The sequence below is a fragment of the Anguilla anguilla genome, chromosome 14 (genome assembly GCF_013347855.1).
Source record: "Anguilla anguilla isolate fAngAng1 chromosome 14, fAngAng1.pri, whole genome shotgun sequence".
Taxonomy (NCBI): domain Eukaryota; kingdom Metazoa; phylum Chordata; class Actinopteri; order Anguilliformes; family Anguillidae; genus Anguilla; species Anguilla anguilla.
The window spans coordinates 31,287,549-31,303,007 of record NC_049214.1 but is presented as its reverse complement, the minus strand read 5'-3'; the positions used below and the strand labels follow the sequence as shown (position 1 = coordinate 31,303,007).

The 15,459-nt window shown below is 45.6% G+C and overlaps 3 protein-coding genes across 7 annotated transcripts; 1 reads left to right on the top strand and 2 right to left on the bottom strand.

The window, feature by feature from the left end:
• Positions 1-1,630: 1,630 nt before the first annotated feature.
• LOC118212673 lies at positions 1,631-8,333 on the bottom strand. Of its 2 annotated transcripts, XM_035390828.1 has the most exons (5): positions 8,133-8,333; positions 7,575-7,687; positions 6,912-7,091; positions 5,646-5,807; positions 1,631-5,247 (listed from the first exon to the last, which is right to left on the bottom strand). In XM_035390828.1, the coding sequence occupies exons 3-5, from the start codon at positions 7,087-7,089 to the stop codon at positions 4,919-4,921; spliced, it is 669 nt and encodes a 222-aa protein (XP_035246719.1). In that variant the 5' UTR covers positions 7,090-7,091; positions 7,575-7,687; positions 8,133-8,333; the 3' UTR covers positions 1,631-4,918. The 2 variants fall into 2 exon arrangements, with proteins under 2 accessions (XP_035246719.1, XP_035246718.1); XM_035390827.1 differs by lacking the exon at positions 7,575-7,687 and having other exon boundaries at positions 8,133-8,330.
• LOC118212672 (dynactin subunit 1-like) lies at positions 8,334-11,874 on the top strand. Of its 3 annotated transcripts, XR_004762289.1 has the most exons (9): positions 8,334-8,904; positions 9,143-9,213; positions 9,327-9,506; positions 9,609-9,652; positions 9,735-9,785; positions 9,870-9,959; positions 10,275-10,406; positions 10,487-10,782; positions 11,207-11,874. XR_004762289.1 is itself a non-coding variant. In XM_035390824.1 (8 exons), the coding sequence occupies exons 1-8, from the start codon at positions 8,732-8,734 to the stop codon at positions 10,502-10,504; spliced, it is 759 nt and encodes a 252-aa protein (XP_035246715.1). In that variant the 5' UTR covers positions 8,334-8,731; the 3' UTR covers positions 10,505-11,870. The 3 variants fall into 3 exon arrangements, 2 of the variants coding, with proteins under 2 accessions (XP_035246715.1, XP_035246716.1); XM_035390824.1 differs by having other exon boundaries at positions 10,487-11,870; XM_035390825.1 differs by lacking the exon at positions 9,609-9,652 and having other exon boundaries at positions 9,736-9,785; positions 10,487-11,870.
• A 291-nt stretch (positions 11,875-12,165) lies between these two features.
• On the bottom strand, positions 12,166-14,623 carry LOC118212669 (putative nuclease HARBI1). 2 transcript variants are annotated; one of them, XM_035390821.1, is made up of 4 exons: positions 13,905-14,623; positions 13,699-13,811; positions 13,481-13,592; positions 12,166-13,381 (listed from the first exon to the last, which is right to left on the bottom strand). In XM_035390821.1, exons 1-4 carry the CDS (start codon positions 14,332-14,334, stop codon positions 12,969-12,971), a joined length of 1,068 nt encoding a protein of 355 aa, XP_035246712.1. In that variant the 5' UTR covers positions 14,335-14,623; the 3' UTR covers positions 12,166-12,968. The 2 variants fall into 2 exon arrangements, with proteins under 2 accessions (XP_035246712.1, XP_035246713.1); XM_035390822.1 differs by having other exon boundaries at positions 12,166-13,378; positions 13,905-14,621.
• Between the last annotated feature and the right edge of the window lie 836 nt (positions 14,624-15,459).

Genomic DNA, 15,459 nt, shown 5'->3' with positions numbered 1-15,459 from the left:
CAGCGGGGCCAGGGGCGAACGGCGTTGGCACGCACACGGACGCTAGCGTGTTCACATACATGAGCACGCACGCATCACCGCACCGAAGAAACACACGCGCTCACGCGTTCCCACCTCTCTCCCTCCCTCCCTCTCTCTTCCTCTCGCTCCCTCCATTCACAAATTCACTGGTGACATCAACAATGTGTCAAGGTTACTATGGCGACGCGTCCCAGCCAATGCGAGGGCCGTGCTGCCGACATGTGCGAAGAGGGGGAGAAAAGCGATTGTGAAGTAGGGAGGGAGGGATGGAGAGAAGCAGAGAGAGAGAGAGAGACAGAGAGGTGGAGATATGAAATAAGGAAAATAAATAATCTGGAATCTTCAGGGACATTAAGGTTGATATAATTACCTTTCACCAAAAGATCGCAATGCTCTTTTAAAAATCTGTTTCACATCAAATGGGCCATGAGCTGGTAGGTTTACAACATTGTGCCTGTCATTTCTGCCATGGAGAAGAAGCACGTTTATTCAACGTCCTTCTCCGTCACCGATTAAAACCCCCCCCACACAAAACCCCCCCTTTCACAGTGCTGTTTTCCTTACCCTGACGAGACTCCAAGAACTTCACCGTGCTCGTTGTTTTTCTCCCCCACAGAAAACGAGCTCGTCCACGATTGGCCCAGATGCATCACGAGGGTACACCTCGACCAATGTGATGAGAGTACAGTTTTTTTATGGGTGAGGAAAGCAACATGCTGGCCTGAGTGTGTGAGAGAGAGAGAGAGAGAGAGAGTGGGGGGGGGGGAGAGGGAGCGAGAGAGAGAGAAAGAGAGAGGGGGGGGAGAGGGAGAGAGAGAGAGGAGAGAGAGTAAGAGAGAGAGAGAGAGAGAGGAGAGAGAGAGAGACGTGCGTGACGGCACACCGTGCTGCGCTCACAACCGCGGCTGAAGACCACACAAAGACCAGACAGGAGCCAGGCACAGAGAGAGGAGGTATATTTCACAATCACCTGATTGGCCGAGGGAAATACCAGAGCTTAACAGTCTGAGTCTACGACCCCACACAAGTTCAAGCAGGACGACGCTGCCGACCCGAAAGCCGCTTCGGTTCGGGCGCAGCACAGGGACACACAAAACACACCGACGAGCAAAACTGCGCACACAAACGGGATTACAGTCTCTCGCTCTGTACAAAGCACATACAAAACAAGGGAATGCTTACGAACATTTAAAACCCTAATTCACTAAAAACACACTTCAGTCGTAGAAACGCGCCGTTTCAAATAGTGCAGTGCAGCGAGGGGGAAAATAATAAGACACAATACAAAAATGAAACAAAAATAAAACAAAATGCCCTCCAGGGGATGTTGACCACCTCAGCTGCGTGGTCTGCGCATACCTGCGCAGATCCTGCCCCCGCCCCCGTCCGGCTTCAGTCACAGCACATTACAGCACAGCTGCGCTGGTCCCTGCAGCCCCTGTACACTGTGTGGCCCAGCACAGCAGCACCCTGCCCTGAGGTGATCTCCCAGCTCAGCCCAGGGCAGCCCATACTGCTGCCCTCTGCTGGTCAGAGTGCGCCACTACACCGGCATCTCCTCAGGAGTGTCACGCGCCATGCTCAGTGCACAAGGGCCATCTTAAAAATCAGACGGCTGTCCTGAAGGCCTGGGTCACACACATGAAGCAGGCCAACTGTTTACAGAAACCAGTAAAATTCTTCACATTTAAAAAAAAAAAGGCTACTGACACAGAGAAATAGAAACATATATTTTTCACCCACAGTCAGAAATGATTATTTTGTATGATTGTACAAAATGAGTGTTTTGGTCAGTAACATTTCCCTGAAAATTCTGGCAGATCAGTGAGCGTTTTAAAATTTAAAAAGGCATCTGAGCAGTTAAAATAATTCAAACACTTTCTGACCAATGTTTGCTCTGCGGCAAGAAGACTGCAGAACTCGCTACATTTGTTCAGGTACGGCCCAAGGTACACCTCAAACAAAAAACGAGTTAAACTTCAGAACCAAGGGTTTCACGTTTACATAACCTGCACTACCTCTGAAATACAACGGTCCCAAACCCTGGTAGAAAAGAGGTCTGCTTGTTTTTATTTTCACCTTAAAATCAGAAGCCAATTAAAACCTAAGAAATCAGGATGAGTTGATTTAATAGTGTAATCGACTACATTAAGTGATAATTAATCAATGACACAATTACAATTACATAATCAATTACACAACTAAATTACCTCAATTTAACAGTAATGGTGAAAACCAGCAGACCCTGTGGCTCTCCTGGACCAGGGTTGTGAAACCATTTTTTAAAATTCACCTTCATTGTACTGCATGAGCCTCATTGCTTAAAAAACAATATTTAAAAGGACAGCATCATAATAATCTAGAGTTCAATATGTACAATCTACTGGTCCACGAAGACTTGTATTGTGAGCTCCAAAAAAAATTAGTCAGGCAAAGACCTTAGTGGAAGAACCATATTTTGAATATGTTCTGATGAATAATTAAAAAGGCCAAAAACAGATACACTGTCTAGATTGTACACATAGAATTGAGGACAGTTATGCTAAAATTGATACAATTTGACATGTACACACTGTATACTTAAATATATATTACTTATGTTTTGGATATTATGATATTTTATTATATTCAAATGTATATGACCTCCAATGGACGAAAAGTGCAATTTTATGAATCAGAAACCCAAAAGGATAAACCAACGCCAGAGTGCCAGACTCCAGTCTGTGGAGGGCCACAGTGGCCGCTGGTTTGTGGTGCATTTTTAGACACTTGAAATGCTTAATTCAACTCACAGACTGGATAGGCTCAAGCAACTTGTTTCCATGGCTGCAGCTAGACAGGAAGCCACAGAACCCTGCAGATGATGGGGTTCTAAAGAGCTGGAGTTCTACAGCTCTACGATAACAAGATAGTTACCATGGTATCAGGTTTCCTTGTTGGGTGGCGGTTATAACATTAAGATTAAGGTTATACACATTGCGCCTCCAGGGGGCACAGTTTAAGGTTATACACATCATGCTTCGCATTTTGCACATACTTCACAATAACGTTCATCCTTACATGCAGTTAGTGGCTTGTCATCTCACTCCATACAATGTTTAAATGGACGGTACCCGTCGAATGACATAATTTTACTAACATCGATACACAATACATAGGCAGAAACTCAGGACAGGCAACAGAGTTTAAAATTATAGTGACGGAACGTTGCGAAGCCACTGCCCTGCCCCACTGTGGACCAGCCAGACTCTGCTGCTTTTCACTGCACAGTCTGACTGTCCAGCAGCGCAGTCTGTCCGCCGAGCTGCGCAGTCTGTCCACCAAGCTACACAACCTGTATACCAAGCTGAGCAGTCCATCTGCTGAGCTGCACAGTCAGCCAGGCCAGCTGCGCAGTCTGTTCACCGAGCTACGCAGTCTGTCCACCGAGCTGAGTAGTCTGTCTGCCGAGCTGCGTAGTCCATCAGTCCAGCTGCGCAGACAATATGCCCAGCTGCGCAGGCGCCACACAACATATGCAGCTGGTGGCAGGAAGACTGCAGGCTCCCGGCTGGCCAGAGGAGGCGCTGTTGTGCAGCAGCTGAAGGGAAGTGCCCTCTGCTGCCGACCCCCAATCCAGTGCTGGCACAGCCAGTGGATCTGCAGTGATTATGCCCACACTCCAGGGGGTGCAGTTCTCAGGCTAATACCAACAGCGTAGAGAGATCATGCACAAGCTTAAGAAACATTGAAGAACAAGAACAAAGGTGGAGCATGGTGCCAGTGTGTGTGTGTGTGAGAGAGAGATAGAGATCAGAGATAGAATGAGAAAGTGGGTGGGTGAGGGAGAGAGAGAGAAAGAAGAGAGAAGGCACTTTCTTCACAATGAGAGAGGAAGAAAGGATGAGAAGAAGAGGAGAGGTGGTTTTCTGGGCGTGTTAATTTGGGATGAGGACAGGTGGGCAGATATGACTGTGTGCGTTGACCTGGGGCCGCATCCATAAAGCAGCAAGCACTGATGTGGGATCAGTTTTCCTCTGGCCATGTCCAGAGCTCATCCATTCTGAGCTGAAAGGCACAACTGATTACAGATCAGCGACTTTCAGTCAGGCACTCTTCATGAGTGGCCCTGGTGTGTAACAGCACTAGGGAGTGATGTCACTGGCAGGGTGATGTCACAGTCAGACTGGAGCCCACAGTGGGGTCATGTGCACAGTGGCTATGAAGGACACAGTAGTGTGGTCAATGTGCACCTCTCCACCAAACAACTGATCCCAGATCAGTATCAGCCCCTATCGCAAACGGTGTTTGGGACACAGTTAACTCTACAGGCTGAACTGACCCAGGATCAGTATCCGTCTTTTAACAACGGTGCTTGGGATTTAGTTATGGTTTGGATGAACCGACTCTGGACCAGGCACTGGGGACAAAAATGGCCTGTGAGCAACAGCTTAATCTTAAAGGGTGGACCCTCTCCGAACCCCCCTCTTCTTCAGGACCCAACCAACAGTGTGAAGTTACAGAGAACGTGCCCTCAAAGGGAAGCGTGTGATTGCAGCGGTTAAGACCTGCTGGACTCTGGGGCCGGACCCCAGGGGTTTGGATCCAACATTTTCACCCAACAGCAAGCTCAGTTCACCCAACACATAGCTGTATAACACAGGCTACAAACCTGTGGGATATAAAATAGCACGCACAGCGATTCGCCCTGGACAAAAGAGCCGTTGGCCACATACAGGAACCCTTTCAGGGGTTCGGTCGTGAGTTTCAGTCAGCATGGTCCCAGAAACGGGGGACCCAGGGTTTGCGGTTGAGGGGTGTGGCTTGGGAAAAAGGCACCCTAGTCCCAGGGCAGAAGGGTGGGGGGTGGAGGGTGGGGGGTGAGGGGTTTGGTCGTCTGATCTCTCCTCAAACGGTTTCACTCAGGAAACACCTCCCCCAACTCCTCGCCCGGCTCCCTGGCGGGCGGCGGCTCCGAATCGCTGTCCCCCGACCCGATGGGCACGTAGTCGCCGCCTGGCGTCGGCTGGGACGTCCCGCTCAGGCTGAGGCCCGCGGCCACGCCGGAGAAGAGCAGGGCCAGGACCGCGATGTAGAAGCTCTCCCCGGGGTAGGGCTGTAGCCCCGCCCCCCCAGGCCCAGACACGCCCCCACCCCAGAACCGACCAATCAGGCCCTTCCTCAGGTTGTGGACTATCACGCAGAAGCAGGCGCCGCACACGCCGATGGCTCCCAAGCACAACACCGCTGTGTGGGAAGAGAACATGCCGTGTATCAAAGCTAGTGTTAAGCGCTAACTCCAGTTCAATCTCAGTGTGTTAGCGTTAGTGCTAGGTGCTAACCTCAGTTCAATCTAAGTGTGTTAGCGTTAGTGCTAAGCGCTAACCCCAGTTAAATCTCAGTGTGTTAACATTAGTGCTAAGCGCTAACCTCAGTTCAATCTCAGTGTGATAGTGTTAGTGTGAGTGCTAAGCGCTAACCTCAGTTCAATCTGTTTGATAATGTTAGTGCTAAACGCTAACTTCAGTTCAATCTGTGTGATATTGTTAGTGCTAAGCGCTAACCTCAGCTCAATCTCAGTGTGTTAGCGTTAGTGCTAAACCCTAACCCCAGGGCGGGGGCAGAGAGTTGTTTGGGCAGGGCACCTGCAGAGACGTGCAGCGCGGCGACGAGGCGGGGGTGGGTCCTGCCGCCACCCAGGAAGTCAAACAGGAAGGAAGAGCTGGAGAGCAGGATGCCGCTGTAGCACACGCCGGCCAGCGCGTACAGGAGCGACATGCCCCACCCGTTCACTCCACCAAGGGGCGCTGTAACAGATATTAACAGATAACACGCACACACACATGCACAAGGACGCAAACAGACACGCGCACACGTGAGCATGCACACACACACATACACATACACATGCATGCACACACACACACAGATGCACGCACGCACGCATATATACACACACACGCACACACACACAAACCCACATTTACATTACGTGGCTATTTATATATGCAGTAGACTTATCCAGAGTCTTTTAATTCAACTAACACAGCTTAGTCTTCAACATGCAATTAATTTATACCGCTGGAGATGTTACAATGCTTCAGGTTAGATACCCTTGCCTTTAAAAGACACAAGACCAGAGCCTGGTCTGGTAATTGAACCTGCAACCTCTTTGTTATAAGCCCGCCTCCCTACCCGTATTACACTGGTGCCCCACACATTACGCACAGTAATCTGAATGGGACACATGCCACATGGAGATACTGAATGAGTCACTCTGGTACTGTGCTGCATCCACAACAATGGGGGCGGAGTGTGGCACAGTGGGTAAGGAGCTGGGCTTGTAACCGAAAGGTCGCAGGTTCGATTCCCGGGTAGGTAGGACACTGCCGTTGTACCCTTGAGCAAGGTACTTAACCGTAATTGCTTCAGTATATATCCAGCTGTATAAATGGATACAATGTAAAAATGCCTGTAATGTAATAATGTAATGTAACAATGAAATAAACAATGGTGCCGCATATTACATTACATTACAGGCATTTAGCAGACGCTCTTATCCAGAGCGACTTACACAACTTTTTTACATAGCATTTTACATTGTATCCATTTATACAGCGAGGGTATGGAAACGTGCACATGTATATGTATGAGAGAGATGTAGCACTATTCTCCTAGCCTGTTTACATGCACTAGTAAACAGCACCACATGACTCTGTGCTACATGCTAAAATGTAAATTTAACACATTTAAATAACATGGTGTGCACACATAAGGTTCTGTGTCAGCGCGTTTCTGTGCAGCACTTGTACCTGTGTCAGTGAGATCCTGTGCAGCACATCTACCTGTGTCAGTGAGATTCTGTGCAGCACATTTACCTGTGTCAGTGAGATTCTGTGCAGCACATTTACCTGTGTCAGTGAGATTCTGTGCAGCATGCAGGGTGAAGGCCACTCCGTAGATAAGCTGTCTGCTGTTGGGATCGCTGCTGTTGCTGATTTGGATCCAGTTTGGGTCGGCCACGGAGGTGCAGAGGGACACCAGGGTGAAGCACTGGCAGACGGCCGCAGGGGACAGGCTGAGGGCCATGGCTGTGGGGCGAGAGGGTGGGGCCAGGGCCATCTCAGAGCTCACTGCGGAATTACTACACATGCAGTCAGACTCAGAGATTCCCAAAATATTCCACAATACTGTGGAATTATTAAACATGCAGTCAGTTCAGAGATTTCCACAATATCCCACAATAATGTGGAGTTACTAAACATGCAGTCTGTCTCAGAGATTCCCACAATATTCCACAATACTGTGTAAACAAGCGATCAGTCTCAAGCCCTAACTGCGGTAGAGAGAGATGGATTCTGTGAACATGATCAACGCTACCAAACACATTTTCTTTGTGTCTGTAAATCTGTACCAAAGTTTGTGATTTTGTAGGTGTGCATGTGTATACTTCTAATATAATGCAACAGTCCAAGGTCCTGTATTAGTAAATTCCTCATTAGCAGGTGTGTGTGTGTGTGTGTGTATAAACATGAGGCAGAAGGAACCCAAGGCTTACTCTCACTATAACTGACCTGGAATGAGAGGCGCGTACAACAGTGTGAAATCGCGTCCCTCAAAAAAATGCTGCTGTCGACGAAGTAGCACTGATGCGCGTCTGTGTGTCTATTCTCTAAGAGCATCCAAACTAGAGAAAAACAAGCGCACTTAAACGTCTGTCCGAAACCACACCCACGAAACCTAGCCCATGCTGTAGAACTGATTCACCAAAATATTCACAGCTCGAAATCTCGAAACACCATGATCGATAATGATCTGACTTTAAAAAAATAAAAATTACGGCGAAACTTTATATAGTGCAAAATATCTGATCTGATTACGAATCAACACTGAACAACTTCATCACCTACAAACCACGTCAAACACGGAAATGCAGCATGACAGTTTCCATCGTTGTTTAACCCACAGATACAGTTCTGTAGTTCAACCTCATCTCCCTTTGTGATGAATACTCCCCATGACTACGGTACGCACGTCTTCACGAGCTTTCAAATCGTCCTGATGGCTAACCAGTGTAAAACATGTCGCTATCTGTTTTACTTAAATAACAGAGTTCTGTTTGCGTTCCTTACCCGACTGAGTACGCGGCAGTCCTACAGTTCCATATTAACTGCAGACCAGAACCGCAAGGCTGCGACCTGATCGCAGTCCCATTCGGAGACAGACAGGGACATTTATTCCTCTTCACAGCTCCAGATCACAGACATGTATGCGCTCTATGCTCCAGAGAGGAGTCGGAGATTAGTCGAAGCCGCAGCTCAGCTGTCTCAGGGACTTCCGGGAAAACCGGAAATGACACGCACGGGACAGACGGTCTGTGATCGCTTAAAGCTAAATCTCGTGATTAAACAGTTCGAGAAAGAGGGTCTGTTCCAGAAAGCGGGTTCAAAAAATCTTAAACTTAAACTTGAAACCTGACTTGAGTGAGCCAGATGGCGCATATTCTGATTTTTCTGTTCTACAACAACGGATTTCAATTCAAGTAATCAAGATCGATCAAGCTGGGATAGGTTAAGCCCAAACGGCTTCAAAACGCTTTTCTCCCATAGAAAGTCAATGGATGACGTCACAGTCACTTTGTCCATATTTTTTCTACTGTCTATGGCGCGTTCAGGGTGAATTTAAAAAGCAATCTCAAATCAGACACTGACAAAAAAAAAAAGGATTCAACATGGATAATGAGAGCGAGAAACAACGCGCTGCATTTTTCACACCGATTGAACAAGAGACAATCATAGCAGCATACAACGACTACGTTCATATATTCCATAAAAAAAGCAATACATCAGCTGCAGCAAAGGAACGGGAGCTTGCGTGGAAAACAATAGCGGATAGAGTTAATGCGTAAGTTTCTACAATTGCACTGCCTCTCTCGTGTTTGCTGAATAAAGTAAAGTATTTAGGTTGTTTCTTATATTTTATACTTATTTGCTTAAGTTTGTTTTTACTCTATACTTATTATTTAAAAGTTTAATAAGTTGGATGTGAGTAGTCTATGGGTTGCCTTGAATGTTACTGTGATGCCAATACGCCTATACAACTCACTTAACGTTCGTGTGGGTGTGTGTGTGCACGCACGCAGATGTAACCCTGGAGGCAGTAGAAGAACGTGGCAGCAAGTGAAAGTCAAGTACAAAAACATAATTCAAACAGGTATGCTGATATGTTATTTGGCGCTATGACCAATTTTTTTATTTTTTTATTTTTTAATTTTGAAACGTAGCCCCTAGACCTGTATAGTGTTTCAGCGTCATTTCATTCTGTAGCCAATAGGAAGAAGGCTGAGGCCCGTAAGACGGGAGGGGTGCCCCCTCCACCACCGTTCTCTCCCGGTGAAGAGCAGGGTCCCTCGCAGAACAGCGGAAGCGGGCCAGTCACGGATGGCATTCCAGGGGCTAGTTCATCTGAGCCAGCTACGCCCCAGGACACAAGCGCCTATATAAAGGGTATGTAAGTCTATCATGCTTAAATGTATGCCTGTTATAAATATTATGTCATGATATTGTCCATGCTGAAATATTTGCCTAATTGTTTTCATCTTCCTGCAGTGAATGATGGAGACTTCCAGTCGGTTGACCATTGTACAAAAATAGCAAGTAGCCACATCCTTCATACATTTCACTTAGCTTAGCCAATGGGTTTAAAGTATAACATTTGAAACGTTTTTGTTACAGGATGAAGATGAGGAGATTCTCACAAGGGTATTCACTGACGGGCCTACGGAGGTAATGCCTTTTTAATGCTGAGTTGGGTAATTGTAATACTGTGGCCTTACAGTGAAATCACCCGTGTTGTCCTGGTTTATCTAGCAAAGCATGGCTCCTGCTCCTGCACGTTCTCCTCCAGCACGTTCTCCCCCAGCTGTGGAGCCCTCGACCTCCAGACAACATCTTAGCACAGTAAGAGCGGCTTACGTTTGTCACCCATGTGTCAAGCATTACATTACATTACGTGCATTTAGCAGATGCTCTTATCCAGAGCAACTTACACAACTTTTGCATTTACACATCTGGATATAAACTGAAGCAATACAGGTAACTAGCTCAAGGGTACAATGGCAGAGTCATACCTGGGGAATCGAACCTGTAACCTTTAGGTTACATGGCCAACTCCTTACCCATTATACTACACTTTCATTCAAACAGTATGACGAATGAAAAGAGCACTTCGGCCTCTTAGACTTCACAGAAAATGTCTTTCTCTGCTCCTCCTAGAAGCCTGTGGAGGAGTTGTACAAAGTCCATTTAGAGAGAAAAATTGAGAAGTCTGACCTGGAGATCACTCACTTGAAGCTACAAATTAGGAAAACGGAGCTTGAGACAGCGATATTAGAGCACCAGTTGAAGGTGAGCACATGACACGTCGGTCGTATTTATCCATGGTTGAATGATGCAGAAATGACATACTTTTGTCATTTTATTTGCAGGAAATACAGAGGAAATAAATGGGGGAGGCGAACCACCATTTTGGATTTATTTTTATTTTTTTAACATTGTGCTGGAGAGGCAGGGCACTGCGGCCAACGTTGTGGAGCTGTCAGTTTTAAGTGATGATTTGCACCAGATTCAAACCCCCCGTTGAACGTGCTTTTCACTGGCTCACAAGGAAACTGAGGCCTGAAACCCCCAGCAAAGACACAGCCATGGAAAGGGCCCAGAGCGGCTCGGAGGATCATGGACCTGCTGACGTCCACGGGCCGCAGCCTCGATGCAGTCATCAGGTGTAAGGGGCGCGCAACCAAATATCCACCCCGCAAGTCCTTAAATTGATCAAAACTTACTTTGCAAACATGAAATAGTCGGAGACTCGACTCATTGAATGGTATTGTTGTAACATAGTTCATTGTAGGTTAAACAAATCATGAAGTAAATGTATAACTGTATATACTGTAATAACTGTATACCAAGAGGAAAAATTGTAATTACCCTGGGTGAGCATTTGTAAAAAAAAAAAAAACAAGTTTAGGCTATATTACATATTTTCTAGAGAGAAAATATAGTATTTTATTCTTCAGTTTTAGAAAAGAAATTATTAATTGCACCCAGTTCAAGGAATTATTTCTGCATAGACAATGTTGAAAATATGGCAACCACACATTCTTTATTTCTCAGGTGAAGGTTGCCTGAAACGGTTTCTGCATTTGCAGGGAAGGGTAACGCTGTTGCCATTAAGTTATTGAGAAGTGCGCAAGACGTTCAAGAAACTTTCACTGAGCAGGGCCGCAGCTGGGATCTTAAAGGAAGTGATGTCAAAGTTGGAGACCACTTCACTTGCCTTGCGCCCAAAGAATCAGGACTGGCAGAGAACTTGGGCATCGCCCCCCCCCCCCCGTGCAAAGAATGGTGAGAGTGACAGCCATCGGTTGGCACCCAGCTTGGGACTGTTCAGTGCAACACGGAACACCTGCCAACTGCCAAGCTGCAGTGTGGAGGAGAGGCCTACTGGCCCAGTGACCCCCAGCCCTGTCGGAGGCTGATGGAAAGTGGATCGCGTGACTCGGACTGCAGTTGGCCCGGCGATGAGACTGGATGGAAGGGACCGCCGGCTCCAGAGGCAGTGTTGGATTTGCTTTCATGCAACTGCAGTAAAAAAAAAAAAAAATGTTTTTTTAACTTTTTAAAACGTGTCTGCTTGGCAAATGGACTTATGCGTGCCATTGTGTACGGACTCAAGCCCTATGACAGACAGACAGCCACAAGACATGATGATAGTACTGATGAAGATGATTATTGGACTCTACTGCAAACAGGAGTAAATTATGTTTTTGTTTTATAAACAAAAAATATGAAATATAAAAGGAATAGAACAACCTCATACTTATTCAACTGTGGTTTATTTTGCGGTCTTCAAATATAATCCTGAATTGTAATTAACAATATAATGTGTGCATAAAGGATTATTAATAGGCCCATCCAGTATGAACAATTTAAAGTAAGTAAATCACTATTGCTGCTCAATTGCTATGTATTTGTGCAATTTCTCATTAATTAGAATCCACACCTATACATTCCAATGCAGGCCTCTGAGCATTCCATCAAAGTTCTGAAGCCTCAAGTAACAACTGTTCTTATGAATAGGGATATTTTTGCTGATAGAAAAATCATATGTAAATTTATCATTTATTTTGCATTCTTTCAACATATGCTACTACGGGTGGCAGCAAACAAAACTACACGGTTACGAAGCCTGTAATAGAGGTGTTGCGAAATTGCCTTATTACAACATGAGGTGAAAGGTCAAATTCAGTAGATCTCAGGGTACTGGATATAACAGTTGGATAATTGAGATTGTGAGTTTCTCAAACTTGTGAGTTGATCATATTATGCACTGTTTAACTGTTTTTATGTGTTTTAATTGGAGAAAAAAAACATGAAAAACATAATGGAGGGATGAAATACGAGTGCAAGCACATAGAAAGATACCATTGACGCAATGCCATCAAACATTTTCTAATACAAGGGAGTAAAAGTTTATATGGCACCATTCTAGAACAAAGATCACTGAGCGCTTCACAAGAAAATAAAAAACATACATAAAAACAGATGACACAGGCAAAAATTAAATGAAGGCCACTTCGTACAAATGCGTCTTCAGGTGCTTTTTAAAGGTGTCAACAGTGCCCACAGATCTTGCGTCTAAAGGGAGGTACTTATCGTCCAGAGTTTTGGGGCAATTTTTTCAAAAGCACATTTTGAATTCAGGACCCGACAAGAAGCCTAGCAGCACCATTCTGGACCATTTTTTAGACAATCCAGAGAAGATTTGCAGAGGCACGTAAAAAGTGAACTGCAGTAGTCCAGATACAATTAAATTAATGATTGACTAATCAATTCCATTTCAGGTTTAGACAGAACTGGCCTTAGTTTAGCTAGCTACATAGACCTTCCAAAAGATAAGAAAAATAAAAATCACTGAGACACCGTCCCTCCAAGTGGGTATTGCCACTCCCCCTGGCTGATACTGTCCCTTATACCCCTGCCCTCTGGGTCATCTTGAATGCGGTGGATGGGATCATCGTCCTCGGCTGCTGGTGCCTCTATCGTGGGCAACCTCTCTCCCCTCATAATTGCCAGGTTGTGTAGCACAGCACACGCCACGATTATGTCACACGCTCGCTCCGGCGACACCCTGAGCCCGCGCAGGCACTGGAACCGCGCCTTGAGGATCGCGATCGTCGTCCCGACGCCGGCTCGCGTCCTGCGGTGGGCCTCGTTGAAGCGGGCTTGTTGTGGTCCAGCCTCATGTGCCGGGTAGGGCGTCATCAGAAAGCGCAGGCAGGGGTAGCCTCTGTCCCCAAGGAGGACGCCGTCAAACTCTCCTACTCCATCACACGGGACATAAAAGGTTTAAACTTTAAAATTAAGTTACATAACTAAAACTAGGATTTTTTAAAAATAGGCCTACATAAAAGGTGACATACCTCGTTCACACATGTGAAACAAGGTGGACTCCTGGAAAATCCTTGACTTGTCGACAGAGCCCGGCCATTTGGCTTCCACATTGCTGATGAGGTGGCTGGCATCGCAAATGATCTAGATGCAGTAAAGTAAAAAAAAAAAAAGTAACGAGTTGCATGATAAACCGAAAGAGATTTGGTGCAAAGGTGTAAAATGATGGCTAATGATATTCTGCCATTACCTGTACATTTATGCTGTGGAAAGATTTCCTGTTGAGATAGTGTCCTTCATTAACAGACGGAGCTTTAATGGGAATCTGAGTGGTATCGATACTCCCAATTACACGCGGAAATCCTGAAATAAAGGGTATCGATCAATTTATGTACAATACTGTTTTAATTGCCTTAGCATAGCCTATATAAATAAAGGGATTAACAAACTACAAACCTGCGATTTTGTAGAATTCCTCTTTGATGTTTCTTACGGTTTTGTGTCCAGGAAACACAACGAAAACGTGCAGAAATCGCTTCAAAGCGAGAGAGACTCTTCGAATGCACCGACACACAGTTGCCTTGCTGATATGCTCCGCATCTCCAATACTATATAAAAAGCTCCCGTTGGCATAAAAGCGTAGGGCAATGCATAGGGTTTCGAGCGATGTGAGCGCAAAGCCACGATGAGTAACACTGGAGATGTAAGGCTTTAGAAGATTATTGATATAAACGATCGATTGCTTAGAAAAACGATAGCGTTCGTGAAGACACGCTTCTTGAGCGAAAATATCGTTTCGCGGTCGAATTACTCTTTCGCGCTGTAAAGCCTGGCGAATGATTCGAGCACCAATGTCTACAGGGTTTTCCAAGAAGGGACATGCCATGATCTCACCAGCGAAGTGTTCGCCAAACGCTACTAGGCAGTTTCGGGTTTAGTTGAGTAAATATATCAGGGCCCTGTTTCACGTAGGCTACATTGCTTAAACAATCCAGCATAATTTGATGCGTATTGTATAAAATTATCTCGTCAATTAAATTCGAGTATACTGTTTCACGAACGTGAATTACAATTTGATTCCAAATTATTATTTGTACAAATTATTCCAGAATTGAATCGTTTTCAGACAACTGCGCGCACGCGCTCTGCGTTATAAGGGTAGATTAATCGCACGCCGAAAACAGGATCACACTCTTCAAATAGGTTCTCAGCGAGGTGAAGCTGCTCGTTATAGGTTCAAGTAAAACATCGAATATGACAAAAAATATATATATTTCGAAGTCTCGTAATGTAACCTTTGCTGTTAAAAAAAAAAAAATTTCTTATGGGGTTGTAAATCACTATGGCAACACTGGAGAGGCATATGTTTTCACCTCTATAGCGCACTAATTATACGAAGAAATGAAAGCAATCCAAACCAGCAAATCAAACCTTTTCAGTGTGGTCAAAATGGCCTAGGAAGCCTGTCCGACAATTGCAGACAAATTAAATCCGTAAGATAATATGCCATCTCACTAAGCACACATCATCTCAAGCTACCTCCATGCAAATGACAGTGACTTCAGTTCACTCCAATGGCCTGCCCGGTCCCCAGATCTCAATCCAATAAAGCACCTTTGGGATGAGATGGAAATGGGAGGTTCGAGGCATGAATGTGTTGCTGTAAAATCTGCAGTAACTGTGCGATGCTGTCACCATGGGCCAAAATCCCTGAGGAATATTTCCAGCGCCTTGCTGAACCCACGCCGCAAAGAATTCAGGCTGCTCTGGAGGCAAAAGGGGCTCCTAGCTGGTGCTAGACAGGTGTACCTAATAAAGTGCCCCAATTAGGTTTATTTCCAGTTTTGTCAATAGCATACTAAAATGTGCCTGGATGAGGAAGTGGAGGTCAACAGAGTGTCAGTATAATTTTTAGGGCTCACTTTGCTCCGAGTTGCCAATGAACACTCTTAAATGGTGGAGGTAAGAAAGTCTTCACTACTAAATCAGTAGCGCTCATAAAATAATCTTC

Coding starts and splice junctions, on each gene's coding strand:
- LOC118212673 (XM_035390828.1), bottom strand. CDS start 7,089: ATGGCCCTCAGCCTGTCCCCTGCGGCCGTCTGCCAGTGCTTCACCCTG. Junction 5,808..6,911: donor ACAGAATCTCACTGACACAG/GTAAATGTGCTG, acceptor TATCTGTTACAG/CGCCCCTTGGTGGAGTGAAC. Junction 5,248..5,645: donor CGCGCTGCACGTCTCTGCAG/GTGCCCTGCCCA, acceptor CTTCCCACACAG/CGGTGTTGTGCTTGGGAGCC.
- LOC118212672 (XM_035390824.1), top strand. CDS start 8,732: ATGGATAATGAGAGCGAGAAACAACGCGCTGCATTTTTCACACCGATT. Junction 9,507..9,608: donor CACAAGCGCCTATATAAAGG/GTATGTAAGTCT, acceptor ATCTTCCTGCAG/TGAATGATGGAGACTTCCAG. Junction 9,786..9,869: donor TCACTGACGGGCCTACGGAG/GTAATGCCTTTT, acceptor TGGTTTATCTAG/CAAAGCATGGCTCCTGCTCC.
- LOC118212669 (XM_035390821.1), bottom strand. CDS start 14,334: ATGGCATGTCCCTTCTTGGAAAACCCTGTAGACATTGGTGCTCGAATC. Junction 13,812..13,904: donor GGAATTCTACAAAATCGCAG/GTTTGTAGTTTG, acceptor CCTTTATTTCAG/GATTTCCGCGTGTAATTGGG. Junction 13,593..13,698: donor TCCACAGCATAAATGTACAG/GTAATGGCAGAA, acceptor TACTGCATCTAG/ATCATTTGCGATGCCAGCCA.